This window comes from Rhinatrema bivittatum, chromosome 4 (genome assembly GCF_901001135.1).
Source record: "Rhinatrema bivittatum chromosome 4, aRhiBiv1.1, whole genome shotgun sequence".
Taxonomy (NCBI): Eukaryota; Metazoa; Chordata; class Amphibia; order Gymnophiona; family Rhinatrematidae; genus Rhinatrema; species Rhinatrema bivittatum.
In genome coordinates, this window is record NC_042618.1 from 328,784,632 (window position 1) to 328,800,649 (window position 16,018).

Here is a 16,018-nt window from a genome sequence, read left to right on the forward strand (position 1 = left end):
CATACTTACTATTGCTCAGGTTCTTCTGAATGGATCCCTCTGTGTAATCTCTGCCCTTGCATGCCTGCTGTTCCTACTTCACTTACTATGCAAGTTTAAGTTACGTTGAAATGAATTGTTCCCACTATGTTGCTATTGTCTGGTTTATTGTAACCCTTGCACTGTTATTACTGCTCTAACCAAGCCCTTGTTGTTTTTATTGTTTGGTTAATTCTGTAGCACACTCTGATTTTACTTGCTGGAATAGCGTGTAATAAATAAATAAATGATGACGCCTCCTTTCTGAGTGCATCAAGAAGAGCATGCCATAGTAAAGGGCTGCTGACTGCAAAAGTCCATTCCCAGGGCCCTGATTATGCCATTATTAAAAGTCTTGTGTATTAAAACCAAAGGGGTAGATTTTTAAAAAATGCGCGTTCGCGTACTTTTGTTGGCGCACCAGTCGCAAACAAAAGTACGCTGGATTTTAGTAGATACGCGCGGCTAAAATCCAGGATCGGCGTGCGCAAGGCTGCCGATTTTGGGCAGCCGGCGCGCGCCGAGCCGCGCAGCCTGCCTCCAAGGCCGCTCCAAAATCGGAGCAGCCTCGGAGGGAACTCTCTTTCGCCCTCCCCTCACCTTCCCCTCCCTTCCTCTACCTAACCCACCCACCTTTGTCCACCGATTTACGCCTCCCGGAGGGAGAAGTAAATCCACGCGCGCCAGCAGCCCGCTGGCGTGCCGAGATGCAACCCGGGGAAGGTTCCGGAGGGCGCTGCCACGCCCCCGGACCGCCCTGGGCTGAAACCACGCCCCCGGGCCCGCCCCCGAAATGCCACATCCCGCCCCCAAAATGCCACATCGATCGGCCCGCCCCCGACAAAAAACCCTGGGACTTACGCGAGTCCCGGGGCTCTGCGCGCGCCGGCAGGCCTATGGAAAATAGGCGCGCAAGGCCCTGCTCGCGTAAATCCGGGCGGATTTACGCGAGCAGGGCTTTTAAAATCCGCCCCAAAATGCTGTACCTTACTCTTGTCTTACAGTCCCTACACTGACTACTGATCTAGTAAAGGATAATGTATTCAGCTGAAGAGCTTTTAAACCAGAGGTGGATAGACCAAATACACTATTACAATAGTCAAGAGAATGTATGAAAATCAATGGAACTTGAGAAAAGTTTATATTTATGGAGTAGTTATAGTTCAAAGAGAGCTTTGTACAACAGATTTCTATTTAGTCAGAGGAGGATTTACAATTATGATTCTCCTCCTGCAGACAAGAATGATTTACAAATATGGTAGTATAAAGAAGAAAATTCACATTTATTATTCACAGCATTAAAACTACAAATGTTAACTTTTTTATTTAAGATTTATTATTAGCTCTGTGCTAGATATTGCCCAACTGTCTAGACTTAACTTTCAGAAGAAACAGCTGTAGGCCAAGCATATCTGCATTTGTCTTATAAGAAGTACAGCCATCTTTTACCATACAGCAAGGACTATGTGACAGTGGTAAGTGACCCATTCTGTCACACCAGTGAGTGGTGTCCCCTTTCATGTTGCAGCTGTGAAATATGTTGACCTCTGAAACACTTACTAAATAATTACTGCTGCTTGTGCTTATGCAGCTTTTTTCTGAACCCAGTGTTACAGTTGATCACTGTTTCTGTAGGAAAACAGAGCCTGGCTACACTGACTGGCTATAAAAGTGGGAGGCAGTGCCATAGGTTACGCAATCTGCTTTACCTAGCACATTTTATTCAAGGAATATCACACAGTGTTTTTCCTTTATCATAGTGCCCTTTCATCTCAGGAGACCTTAAATTTGAATCTGGCTGAAGTGCAAAATAAAAAGGAGGTTTTTTTGCTGTCTTCTGATTTTTATGCCAAGTAGACTGTAGCCCACATCACCACACTTGTCGTGTGCTTAACAGAAATGTAGGACTAAATGCAAGGGTGCTACAGTTCAAACTATGATGCAGGGTAAGAACTGTCCAGAAGGAAAACTTCAGAAAATTTTCAAGCACACCAAAATTCAAGAGATCAAACAAGTAAAAAAATAAATCATAATTCTTAAACAGCTGTAGTTTCTGATCAATTCTACAAGTGCAAAGCTGCTAAAACACATTAAGACTGTGATTTAAGAACTTTATCCAGATCATTCACCAATTCTTGTAGCCTTTGGATAACTGGGTACACATTTTCTTCCAACCACTCTTCTATAGCATCTGGATAGTAGATCCTTTCTAATGCTACTTGAAGCTCTTGTTTGACATTGTTTAACTTGGAAAGAAGACTGAAAAGAAAAGTGAGAATTAACTTCATACAGTAGAACTGCTGTGTCATGTTAACCCAGTAATGACCAATGATTGTGCCTGGATATCATCTGGAACTTCAAGCATTTCTTTTAAACATTTACAAGTAAAACACACACTGTGGAAATTTTTGAAGTGTTTAGGTGCCAAAGTTTGGTTCTTTGAAAACTGACTACATGCAATTCAGGTGCCTAAAAAGTGAGTATGGTCAAGGCAGAGAAAGTAGATTAGGCTCTTGGTGCTATCTAGCACTAGATACCTAACTTAGCTGCCTACTTCCATTTCAGCCCGCTGAACCAGTCCAGTTTCTACAAGTGGGTTATGTCCCCCTACCAGCAGAAAGATATAGAGAACACAGTTTTCCTTGGTGCCTTCATTACCACTACTTAGAGGTGGTGCAGCACAGGAACAACTCAGTATTCTCTGCCTTCAAAAGAGAGGGTAGGATTCACTGGTGGTGCAGCAAGATTTGTTTAGACACAAATGGAATCATAGGGCTAGGACAGCAAGCCTGCGGAGAGAGTTCCCAGTCCCAGAAAGGTCTCGGTAGAACCTGGGGGAGGGGCTTTTTCCCCTCCTAGCAGATTGAAAAAAAAAGAGAAAAAGAATTTTAAATTCTGCTAGGCACAATCTTCTGTCTCTGCTACCCCCCCCCCCCCTTCACCTCAGTTAAGGAGGGAGGAGCAACGGAAGAAGAAAAAAATCCAAATGGCATACAACTGGTGCAGGATAGAGGAAAGGCAGGGGCTTGAAAGGCTCACTGTCTTGGGGGGATGGGGGTAAGTGCCTTTGGAGAGTGCTCTTTTGAGATGGTTCAGAGGATCTTGTTTTGTGCAATCTTGGGGAAGGTGCTAAGCTTGCTCATGGTGAATTCTGAGCGCAGTATCTTCTGTGAAGCCTGGGGCTGCAGGAGCTCCATTCTGTCACAGGGCTTCTTTGTACGGCCTGCATCCGATCAGAGAAAGTTCCTAAGGTGACATCTAAAGGCTTGGAGCAGTCGGCCAGTCTCCCTTGATGTGGGGTGGAGTCCTTTCCCTGCTCTGTGATCAGAGCACATTTCTGGGGAGGCTACCAATGCAGCATTTTTGGCCGGAATGGCTGTCATGGTGAATATCCCTCCTCTGCAATGCTTTCTGATGCCAAAGTGGACTTCAGGGATCCTCTGATTTTTATCTCCCATGGGGAGATCTGCTTAGGAAGGCTCCATTAGGCCAGGCTCAGGATGCAGAAAATTCTCACATTGGGCCTTCTGGATAATTCAGAAGACTGAAGGTAGGAGAGCGCCTTCAGTAGGCTTAGGGCTTGGTTTTCAGTCTCAGCCTTAGTGCCCAAATCCCCACTAAGAGGTCCAGTGGAACAATGGAGTCATCTTTCTTCATTCCAGAGGCGGCGCAGGAAAATTTGAAAGTTCCTCTGTATTCAGACAGATCATCCAGACCAGTGGGTTAACTAGCAGATAGAGACAGATAAATAGACTTGCTGATATCACCTTTATATACTTCTGCGCTGACACCAGCCTGCCAGTATTCTCAGTCTCCAGCAGATCGTTGAGGAGCATTCCGTGCCCTGTGCTCGACCTGTCTGGCTGAATAATGAGGGCTGTTCCTGAGGCGCAGCAGGTTCTCCCTCTCTCAGTTGAGCAAGAGTCCTAGATTGGAAGGGTCAAGAAGACGTAACAGGTATTGGGAGTTACACAGGTGACAGCAGTTGTTCCTTCCCTTTGTTGAGGGGCAGGGGGCTTCCAGGGGGAATTGACTTTTATTTCTCTCAGCTTTTTGTCTTTAGTCCCTCACACCCCCCCCCCCCCCCCCAATTTTATTTTCTTCCTCTCTGAGGGGCTGTTTTATTGGGATCCTGTAGCTTTAAATTTATTTGTGTACTTCTAATAAATTGTGTGTGCGGCAGCTGGGGGGGGGAACAGCAACAGACTGCAGGAAGCCCAGTGGAGGTTGGTAAGCTACATTTAGATGTTTTTATGGCCAACTTGGAACTGCAGCCACGATCACTACAGCAGCAAGTGGCTCTACAAGATGGCACCAATCTGTAAGCATGGGAGAAAAATTGAGTTGAGCTGTGTGCCTCATGTTCTCCAAGGAAGGTGCAGGCATGGTCAGCTCAGCAAGTGTCCACAGGCTCATGGTGAGTTGCTTCACAGCAAAGATTCTTGCATCAGGCCTTCTGGATGATACATAAGCCTGAAGGTAGGAAAGGGCTTTCTATGGACTTAGTTCTCAGTCTAGTTCCAAGATCCCCAGTAAAAGGTGTAGGGAAGCAACAGATTTGTTTTTCTCCATCTCAGAAGCAGCGCAGGAAGAAAGGCCAGATTCTGTAAGCTATGCCTCAATGGAGGAGGGTGAGCTTCTCTCAGTGGGAGCACTGAGAGGAGAGGATCACCTTGCTGGTGGCTGAAAGAAATCAGTAAGTTTTGCTTAGGAATATTATTTAGTGTGTTTGTGCTTTTAATAGTCAGTAAGGCAGCAAATAAGCAGTAGTTAGTGTGTTTATTTTTAATAGTCTGTAAGGCAGCTAATAAGCAGAAGTTAGAGTGTTTGTATATTAAAAAAAAAAAAAGTAGCCAGAAGCTAGAAATAAGCTAGGAGCAGTGTATACCTAAGTAAAAAGGTTGAAAAGTTCAGTTCAGTTACTCACTTTGGAAAGGTGTCAAGGTAGTGTGATTTGGTTTGATTAGGTACCAACATTTGTTAATCAAGAGAGCAGTGAGTCACTCTGGCTGACTAACTGAAGTGTTAAGGTTGTGTGATTGATTTGATTAGGTGCCATCATTTGTTAATAAGAACAGTTGTCTCAGGACAACTAACTGTAATGTAAATCTCCAAAGGGATTGTTTTGCACTAATTTACCTTAGAAACACAATATATATTGCAAGGGAAGAGCTCAGTAACCCACAATCTAGTGGGAGCACTGAGAGGAGAGGATCATCTTGCTGGTGGCTGAAAGGAATCAGTAAGTTTTGCTTGGGAAATTTTCTTTTTTAAAAGTATTGGGGCGAAATTAACTATTGGGGAATATTATTTAGTATGTTTGTGCTTTTAATAGTCAGTAAGGCAGCGAATAAACAGAAGTTAAACTGTTTGTAAAGATCCTGCATGAGACTAAATACAATCAAATCTTTATGGGTAGAAATCCCTTGTGTGTTGGGGAAGACTGGCCAAGATGGTGAGACGGACAGTGAAATGCTAAGAGAAATTAGGGAAGCTAACCAAATTGGTAGTGCGGTAATAATGGGAGATTTCAATTACCCCAATATTACTGGGTAAATGTATCATCGAGACATGCTAGAGAGATAAAGTTCCTGGATAGAATAAATGACAGTTTTATGGAGCAATTGGTTCAGGAACAGATGAGAGAGGGAGCAATTTTAGATCGAATTCTCAGTGGAGCACAGGATTTGGTGAGAGAGGTAGTGGTGGTAGGGCCACTTGGCAATAGTGATCATAATATGATCAAATTTGAATTAATAACTGGAAGGAGGACAGTAAGCAAATCCATGGCTCTCATGCTAAACTTTCAAAAGGGAAACTTTGATAAAAGGAGAAAAATAGTTAGAAAAAACTGAAAGGAGCAGCTACAAAGGTAAAACGTGCACAAGAGGCGTGGTTATTGTTAAAAAATACCATCCTAGAAGCACAGCCAGATGTATTCCAGACATTAAAAAAGGTGGAAGGAAGGCAAAATGATTACCGGCATGGTTAAAAGGTGAGGTGAAAGAAGCTATTTTAGCCAAAAGACCTTCATTCAAAAATTGGAAGAAGGATCCAACAGAAGAAAATACGATAATGCATAAGCATTGGCAAGTAAATGTAAGACATTGATAAGACAGGTTAAGAGAGAATTTGAAAAGAAGTTGGCTGTAGAGGCAAACACTCACAGTAAAAACTTTTTAAAATATATCCAAGCAGAAAGCCTGTGAGGGAGTCAGTTGGATCATTTGATGATTGAGGGGTTAAAGGGGCACTTAGAGAAGATAAGGCCATCACGGAAAGATTAAACAATTTCTTTGCTTCGGCGTTTACTGAAGAGGATGTTGGGGAGATACCCGTACCGGAGAAGGTTTTTTTGGGTAATGATTCTGATGGACTGAACCAAATCACGGTGAACCTAGAAGATGTGGTAGGCCTGATTGACAAATTGAAAAATAGTAAATCTCCTGCACCGGATGGTATACACCCCAGGGTTCTGAGGGAACACAAAAATGAAATTTCAGACCTATTAGTAAAAATTTGTAACCTATCATTAAAATCATCCATTGTACCTGAAGACTGGAGGGTGGCTAACGTAACCCCAATATTTAAAAAGGGCTCCAGGGGCGATCTGGGAAACTACAGACCAGTTAGCCTGACTTCAGTGCCAGGAAAAATGGTTGAAAGTTTTCTAAATATCAAAATCAGAGAACATACAGAAAGACATGGTTTAATGGAACAAAGTCAGCATGGCTTTACCCAAGGCAAGTCTTGCCTCACAAATCTGCTTCACTTTTTTGAAGGAGTTAATAAACATGTAGATAAAGGTGAACTGGTAGATGTAGTGTATTTGTCAAATGCCTTCTGAAAATCCAAAATTCCTAATGAGAGGCTTCTAGGAAAAGTAAAAAGTCATAGGATAGGTGGTGATGCTCTTTTTTGGATTACAAACTGACTAAAAGACAGGAAACAGAGAGTAGGATTAAACTGACAATTTTCTCAGTGGCCGCATCTCAAAAAAGATATAGTTGCGATGGAGAAGGTACAGAGAAGGGCGACCAAAATGATAAAGGTAATGGAACAGCTCCCCTATGAGGAAAGACTAAAGAGATTAGGACTGTTCAGCTTGGAGAAGAGACAGCTGAGGGGGAATATGATAGAGGTGTTTAAAATCATGAGAGGACTAGAATGGGTAAATGTGAATCAGTTACTTACTCTTTCGGATAATAGAAGGACTAGGGAGCACTTCATGAAACTAGCATGTAGCACATTTAAAACTAATCGGAGAAAGTTTTTTTTCACTCAACGCACAATTAAACTCTGGAATTTGTTGCCAGGGTTAGTGCAGTTAGTGTAGCTGTGTTTAAAAAGGATTGGATAAGTTCTTGGAGAAGTCCATTACCTGCTATTAATTAAGTTGACTTAGAAAATAGCCACTGCTATTACTAGCAACAGTAACATGGAATAGACTTAGTTTTTGGGAACTTGCCAGGTTCTTGATTAAAAACAGATAACCATGTCAATACTCAGCCAGCAAGAAGCACTGAGCTCAGACAAGAAGCATATTGACACTAACCTAGGGACTGGACTAACTCTTACCAGTAATCACTGTAACTCATAGTCACACAAGAGGACCATCGTACAATCATTCGGCAGCCAAGGGAGGGAAGCTGCATTCATCTGACTGTCCTAAACAAAAGGAAATTATGATGCTGGGCTTGATGGACCCTTGGTCTGACCCAGCATGGCAATTTCTTATGTTCTTGAAATTATCAGGTAAGTAGTAATTTCTAATTTTTTAGCATGCAGTCAGATGAATCCAGAACAAGTGGGATGTACCCAAGCTACTCCTGAATAGGGCAGGAGGCTACCCATGGTCCAGTCAAAACCGCACGTGCAAAGGCTGCGACCTCCTGGGCTTGCCCATCCAGATGATAATACCTGAAAAAAATGTGAAACAAGGTTCACATTGCAGCTCGGCAAATGTCGATGGGAGACAACAATTTCACTTCTGCCTATGACACTGCCTGAGCCCTGACCTGACTAGGTAACTGCTTCCCAGCATCAACGTATGCAGCCTTAATCCAGCAAGCTACAGTAGCCCGTGAGGCCAGCTCTCCCTGCATAGTACCACTGTGAAGGACAAACAGACGATCCATCTTCCATAAAGGCTTAGTAACCTCCAGTCACTGGACAATATGTCTCTTGACATCCAAGGGTCACAACAGATGATACTCCTCTACATCTCTTTCTCTTTCCAGAGATGGCAGGGAGATGGACTGATTCAAGTAAAACTCAGTGACCATCTTCAGTAAAAAGGAAGGAACAGTATGCGGCTATATCGCCCCTGGAGTCACCTGGAGGAAGGGCTCCCAACAAGACAAGGGCTGCAGCTCGGAAACTCTTCTCACAGATCAAATTGTCACAAGAAACACCGTTTTCAAGGTCAGTAACTGCAAGGATAGGTTTTGCATTGGTCTAAACGTAGGACCCACTAAGAAATCCAAGACCAAATTGGAAACCACAAGGGAGGATGAAGATGTTTTGCTCCTTTCAGGAAACAGGCCACATCAGGATGAGCTGACAAGGAACCACCATTCACCTGGCCCTGAAACAGGCAAGAACCGCTACTTGTACTTTTAAGGAATTACGGGTCAAACCCTTAGTCAAACTATCCTGCAAAAATTCCGAAATGAACAGCATGCTGGCCTCACATCAGGCCTCAAACACTTGGCAAACTTATACATAGGCCAAGGAAGTGGAGAACTTTCTAGCTCTAGTATCAATGTTTCAGCAATCGAGCCCTCTCAAGGGCCATACCGTAGGACAAAACTGAGTCAGATCTTCGGGAAGAACTGCACCTTGACTTAGCAGGTTCCTGTGAGCTGGAAGTCAAAGGGGTAAGTCCCCCAGGAGCCGCCGCAAATCCGCATACCATGATCTCCTGGGCCAATCTGGAGCAACCAAGAGCACCATCCCTATGTGGCGCTTGATACTTCAGATTAATCTGCCCAACATGAGCCTTGGAGGAAAGGAATTCAGCAACTTGTCTTCCAGCCATTCCTGTACCAGGGCATTGATCCCCAACGTCTTTGGATCTCTCCTGCGACTAAAGAATCGCAGAACATTTGCACTGCGAGAAGTCACCAGGAGTTCTAGGAACGGGGACCCCACTAATCTAGAATCAGCTGAAACACCTCATCTGAAAAAGTCCATTTTCCTGGGTCCAGACTCTCTCTGCTGAGAAAGTCTGCCCTTACATTATCTTTTCCTGCTATGTGTGAGGCGGAGATCATCTAGAGATGCACTTCTGCCCATTCCATTAACTGATCTATATACCGCGACACTTGCTAGCTCTTGGTTCTTCCCTGCTGATTGATGTAAGCCACAGTCATTGCAGTGTCCGACATTATCCGGACCGATCAACCCTGCAGCCTGTCGCTGAACTGCAAACATGCCAACCGGACCGCCCTGGCTTCCAGTCAATTGATGTTCCAGAGAGACTCTTGCATTCCAGTGCCCCTGCGTCATCAGTTCCTGACAATGAGCTCCCCAACCAAGGAGGCTCATATCTATTGTCAGTATTAGCCAGTCCTGTGATTCCAGGGAACTCCCTTCCTTAGATGATCTGCCTACAGCCACCACTGCAGTTGGGAGGAAACTTCCATTGGCAGAAGTAGCCAAATCGAATAGTCCTGAGACTGCGGATTCCACTGAGACAGCAGGGATCGCTGAAGATGATACATATGCACCCTCACCCACAGGACCACTTCCAGGATTGCCACCATTAAACCAAGTACTTGCAGGTAGGACCATATGGTCGGGAGCAGAGTGTTCAATAACAGACGGAGCTGTGTCAACTTCTGAATGCGTGCTTCCAGCAGGAATGCGTGTCGAACCGAACCCCGAGGTATTCCAATGACTGAGCAGGCTGAAGACTGCTCTTAGGCAGGTTCACCACCCAGCTGCACTCCTGCAATAGGGAGATCACCTTGCGGGTCACTCTGCCACTTTCTTCCAGCGATTTGGCTTGAATCAGCCAATCCAAATACGGGTGTACGAAGATCCCATCTTTTCTCAATTCTGCTGTCACTATCACCATTACTCTGGAAAAGGTCCTTGGAGCGGTGGCCAGACCAAAGGGCAGGGCCCGAAACTGATAATGGTATCCCAGAACTGCAAACAGCAGAAAGCATTGATGCTCTAGTCAGATGGGAATATGAAGGTACACCTCTGACAAATCCAAAGAGGTCAGAAATTCCCATGACTGTATGGTCATTATTATCAAGCGCAATGTTTCCATGTGAAAATGGGACACCCGCAGATGATAGTTGACACCTTTGAGATCCAGGAGCGTAGATTCTGTTTCTTATCCTCTGACAAACAAGGAACTGGAGATTCACTCCACTTACTGGTCAGCTTTTCCAACTCGCTCCCAAATAATAGCGAGCCTTTGAAGGGTAATTTGGTAACGTTAGCCTTGGAGGTCTCATCAGCTGACCAATTTCTCAGCCATAACTGATGCCTGGTCACTCCTCTCAGCCAGAGGAGTGATGCCTGGTCACTCCTCTGGATGAAGAGTGGACCAAATCACAGCTTGCATCTGCCAAAAAAGCAGCAGTTGGCTCCATAACTGCCCTGGAGTTCACCCCAGAGTCATCGACCTCCTAGGAGAGAAGCAAACAAGATCGAGCCACCAGGGAACAACAAGAAGCGATCTGCAAGGTCATTGCCACTGCATTAAATGCTTGCTTTAGGATAGTCTCAATCCTTCTTTATCATGAACATCCTTCAAGGCCACTCTTCCTTCCACGGGGAATAGTGGTCTGCTTAGAGACCACACACCAAGTGCATCTACCTTCAGAAAACGTAAATGCTCTCTGGCCACTAGATCCAGAGGGTACAGGCCTTCCAAAACCCAACCCCCTTTGAAATTAGACTCTGGTGCACCCCACTCAAGATCAATTAATTCTTGAATGGATTGCATCATGGGGAAAAAGCAAGAGGCCTTTTGCAAGGAAACCAAAATGGGATTTTTCTTCAGCTTAGTCACAGCATCTGCCTCAGGAAATCCGAACATTTTCAACCTCTGGGAAATCAGAGCTGGCAGTTCATCATCATTAAAGAACTGTAGCATAGTTCTATATGGCTCTAATCCTGGAGGAATTTCACCATCCTCAAGGGAGTCAGGCTCGGCGTCATCATCTGTGCCATCTGGACCTCCATCGGGAAGTCCCACTGCCGCTCTAGCAGTACTCTGGTGCTTAACAGTAGGTCCCGGCAAGATTCCTACCTGCGACTCTGCTCTGGGAGTATTAGAGAGGGCTGAAGACTGCGCCTGGAGAAAGGATTGCAATCCCTGGAAAAACTCTACCCACAAAGTTAGAAGAATCCAATCCAGGAGGTACTTCAGGCATACTCACTGAGCTACCGCCCCCTGCTGAGGAACCAGTTAGGGAAGTTTCAAAATCAGGCGCTTTACCTGAGCCGTCTGCACCTAGACCTATATCCGGCCGGGAAGAGCAAGGCTTAGTGAAATCAGAGAAAGACATTCTCCCTGAGCCTCCAAACAACGTTGACACAAGTTAGTACGCACTCCTAGCTGAGATGGCCGAATATGACAGGCAGTGCAAAGAGAAAGCAAATGTTGCTTACCTGTAACAGGTGTTCTCAAAGGACAGCAGGATGTTAGTCCTCACATATGGGTGACATCAGGATGGAGCCCAATCACGGAAAACTTCTGTCAAAGTTTCCAGAACTTTGACTGGCCCCTACTGGGCATGCCCAGCATGGCACTAACCCTGCAGCCAGCAGGGGTCCCCTTTCAGTCTTATTTGAAAGCTACAGGCAGTGCCGAAAAATAAAATAACAAAACGTTACGAACCCAACACTGCGGGGCAGAGGCAGGTTTCGTGAGGGCTAACATCCTGCTGTCCTGTGAGAACACCTGTTACAGGTAAGCAACATTTGCTTTCTCACAGGACAAGCAGGATGGTAGTCCTCACATATGGGTGAATACCGAGCTGAGGATGTCCAAACATGCACCAAATGTACCCAAAGGCATGCAACAGGCACAACAACTGGGGTGGAATTTGGTAGAGGGCATCCTGAACCCCACCGGGCAGGTGGAAGGGTGTTGGTACGTCACTTTGTAAACAGATTACGAAGGACAGACTGGCCGAAGATGGAATCCTGTCTTCCAGCTTTGTCCAAGCAATAGTGGGCTGCAAAGGTGCGGAGAGAACTCCAGGTAGCAGCCCTGCAAATGTCAGGAAGCGGCACCGATCGTAGGTGTGCTACTGAAGTCGCCATGGCCCTCACAGAGTGTGCTTTAACACGGTCTTAGAATGGAATGCCCGCTTGCTGATAGCAGAAGGATATGCAGTCCGCCAACCAGGAGGAGAGAGTCTGCTTACCCACAGGCTTCCCTAACTTGTTAGGGTGGAAAGAGACGAACACTTGAGTGCTTTCCCTGTGGGCAGCTGTAAGGTCTAGGTAAAACGCTAGAGCCCGTTTACAGTCAAGGGTATACAGAGCCTGTTCTCCTGGGTTGGCATGGGGCCTGGGAAAAAAGGTAGGTAGTATGATGGATTGATTAAGATGAAAATACGAAACTACCTTAAGTAAGAATTTAGGGTGAGTGCGGAGTACCGCCCGGTCCTGCAGAAGTTTAGTGTAAGGCGGATAGGTAACTAGAGCCTGCAATTCACTAACTCTGCGAGCTAAAGTGATAGCCAAAAGGAAAATCACTTTCAATGTGAGATATCGAAGGTCACAGGAGTGAAGAGGCTCGAACGGTGGTTTCATGAGCCAACCCAAAACCAGATTAAGGTCCCAAGAAGGGGCCAGAGGACGTAGTGGAGGCTTAATATGGAGCAAGCCCTTCAAAAAACGTGTTACCAGGGGTTGTACCGATATGGGAACATCCCCGACACCTTTATGGAAGGCGGCTATCGCACTGACATGTATTCTGATGGAAGATGTCTTTAGACCTGACTCAGATAGATGCCAGAGATAGTCCAGAAACTTCGGGATTGGACAGGAAAAGGGGTCAAGGGACTGAGAAGAGCACCATGACGTGAACCTTTTCCATTTGTAAGAGTAAGATTTTCTCGTGGAAGGCATCCGTGAAGCAATCAAGACATGGGAAACTGGTTCAGAAAGGTTAAGTGGTTGAAGGATTAACCTTTCAACATCCATGCCGTCAGGGATAAGGCGTGAAGATTGGGATGGTGTAGGCTACCGTCGTTCTGAGTGATCAGAAGCGGGTCCTTTCCCAAGGGAATGTGCCTGCAGATGGAGAGATCCTGAAGTATTGGAAACCACACTTGGCGTGGCCAGTGAGGTGCTATCAGGATCATGGTTCCCTTGTCCTGATGTAACTTCACGAGAGTCTTTGAGCGAAGAGGAAGTGGAGGGAATGCATAGAGCAGACTGGTTGCCCATGAGAGGGAGAATGGGTCAGGAGAGTTTGCTGCGAATGAGAGAGCAATAGTTTTCCACTTTGCGGTTTTGTGGGGATGCAAAGAGGACTATTCGAGGAATATCCCCATTGCTGAAAAATGGAGTTCGCTACTGAGGGGTTGAAAGACCACTCGTGCGGTTGAAAGATGCGACTCAGCTTGTCTGCCAGCACATTGTCCAGTCCCGGTAAGTAGGTGGCCTTGAAGTACATCGAATGGGAGAGAGCTTCCGCCCAAATCTGTGCAGCTTCTTGACACAGAAGGAAGGAGCCCGTACCTCCCTGCTTGTTGATGTACCACATGGCCACCTGGTTGTCCGTCTGAATCAAGATGACCTGATTTGATAGGCGATCCTGAAAAGCCCTGAGAGCATAACTGATTGCTCAAAGTTCCTGGGACTAAGTAGGATTTGTCGTAATTGACGAGAAATCCTAACGAAAGGTTAGACTGAGGGACGACAGAGCAGCTTGTTGAGTGGGAGCCCTGATTAACCAGTCGTCCAGATAGGGGTAGATGTGAACACCTTGTGTCCTGAGGAAGGCTGCGACGACTACGAGGCATTTTGTAAAGACTCGGGGTGCAGACGCTAGGCTGAATGGAAGCACTCAGTATTGACAGTGCTTGGGGCCTACTAGGAACCTCAGGTACTTGCGATGAGCTGGACTTATCGCAATATGGGTGTATGTGTCCTGGAGGTCCAGAGAGCAGAGCCAGTCTCCTCTTTGTAGAAGAGGTAGAAGCAATCCCAAGGTGACCATCTTGAACTTTTCTCGCTGGAGGTACTTGTTGAGGGCCCGTAGGTCCAGAATAGGACGGAACCCTCCCGATTTTTTGGGATTAGGAAGTACCGGGAATAGAACTCTAGGCCTTGCTGAGAGTATGGAACGGGTTCTATTGCTCTTGACTGGAGAAGGAGGGAAACCTCTTGATCCAGAAGAATGAAGTGTTCGGATGTTCTCCACGTCTGAAGAGGTGGGGAGTCCGGTGGCAGGGCGAGAAAGTTCAGATGGTAACCCTGAGCATTGATTGCCAATACCCATTGTTCAGATGTGATTGAATGCCACATGTTGTGGAAGTGGCACAATCAACCTCCCACTGGTATGTGCGACAGAGGAATCTGGCTGCTGCTCTCTAGGTGGAAGTCAAAAACCTGAAGTAGGTCCTGGTTGAGGAGCTGCTTGTGGTTTTTGTTTACTGGCTTGACGAGACTGCAGTTTTTGATAAGGTCTCGTGGCGCGGGATCTGGTTGGTGGCAGGTAAGACTTCTTTGGGCGGAAGAATGACTTCTTAGAGTCCTTTCTGAAGGGCTGTTTTGAGGAGAAGTCAGAAGGCATCAAAGAGAGCTGTCTTAGGGTCTCATGATGGTCCTTTAATTCTGCCACCGTCCGTTGAATCTGTTCGCCAAACAGATTATCTCCGACACAAGGCAGGTTAGATAACTGGTCTTGTACTTCTGGGCAAAGGTCAGAAGACTTGAGCCAGGCCCCCCATCTCGCCGAAATAGCAGCTGCAGACACTCTGGTAGAAGTGTCAAAAATGTCATAAGATGTTCTAATCTCATGCTTGCCTGCCTCAAAACCCTTGTTTACTAGGGTTTGTAATTGTTCTTGAAGTTGCTGAGGCAGGGAGTCTGAGAAGTCCTGTATCTGCTTAAAAATGACCCTGTTATATTGGGTCATATAAAGTTGATGGGCGGCAATTCGGGAGATGAGCATGGCCCCTTGGAATACTCGACGACCAATGTTATCTAGGAACTTCTGTTCCTTTCCAGGAGGAACAGATGAGTGAGGCTTTGACCTCTTCGCCCTCTTTTGTGCAGACTCTACCACGACTGAGTGGTGATCAAGTTGTGATTTTTTAAATCCTGGGGCTGACTGCACCAAATAGGTAGTGTCAGCTTTCCTGTGTACTGGAGCAATTGATCCAGGATGTTCCCAATTCTTCTTGAGGAGATAGAGAAGGACCTGATGGATGGGAATAGAAGTGATTACCTTGGGGGCATCCAGGAATTGGAGCAAATCCATCATCTGGTGCTATCATCCTGTTCCGTCTGTAATTGGAAGGGAACCAATTCAGACATTTCCTTCACAAAGTTTATAAAGGAGAGGTCCTCTGGAGGAGAACGCTTCCTACTCTCAGTGGGTGAAGGTGGTGAAGGTAAATCATCGGTGTTTGTTGAGGTATCATCAGCCCAGGTATCATAAGGATCAGCACCTGTCCCTCTAGGAACTAGAGGGGGACAGGGTGGTTGGATACCTGAAGGTCCCGGTCTAGGCTCCGAAGGAATCGGAGGAATTATTGGAGGCACCGATGGCATCGAAGGCACCAGTGCAGGCATCGAGGCCATTGATGGATGACTCGGTGGCACCGGACGTATCGGCACCAATGAATGGGTTGGTGGCGAGGGACGTATTGGCATGATGGCTGAGGCAGAACTCCCGATGGAGGGATGTGGAACGGTGTATCTCCTCCCGATGATGCTGTCAGTGGGGAGGGCATCGGAGCCCCGGGATCCATCGGTGGAAAAGCGGCCATAAGCGCTTCCATCCTGGATAGCA

At 46.1% G+C, this 16,018-nt stretch overlaps 1 protein-coding gene across 11 annotated transcripts in view; it reads right to left on the bottom strand.

Moving 5' to 3' along the window:
* Positions 1-1,140: 1,140 nt before the first annotated feature.
* The window catches only part of HEXD (hexosaminidase D), a 146,636-nt gene continuing 131,758 nt past the window's right edge, over positions 1,141-16,018 (bottom strand). For all 11 annotated transcript variants that reach the window (XM_029600368.1, XM_029600365.1, XM_029600366.1 and 8 more), the window contains one exon: positions 1,141-2,277. In XM_029600368.1, coding sequence (XP_029456228.1) covers positions 2,109-2,277 — 169 coding nt within the window. In that variant the 3' untranslated portion in view covers positions 1,141-2,108. The remainder of the gene's footprint in view (positions 2,278-16,018) is intronic.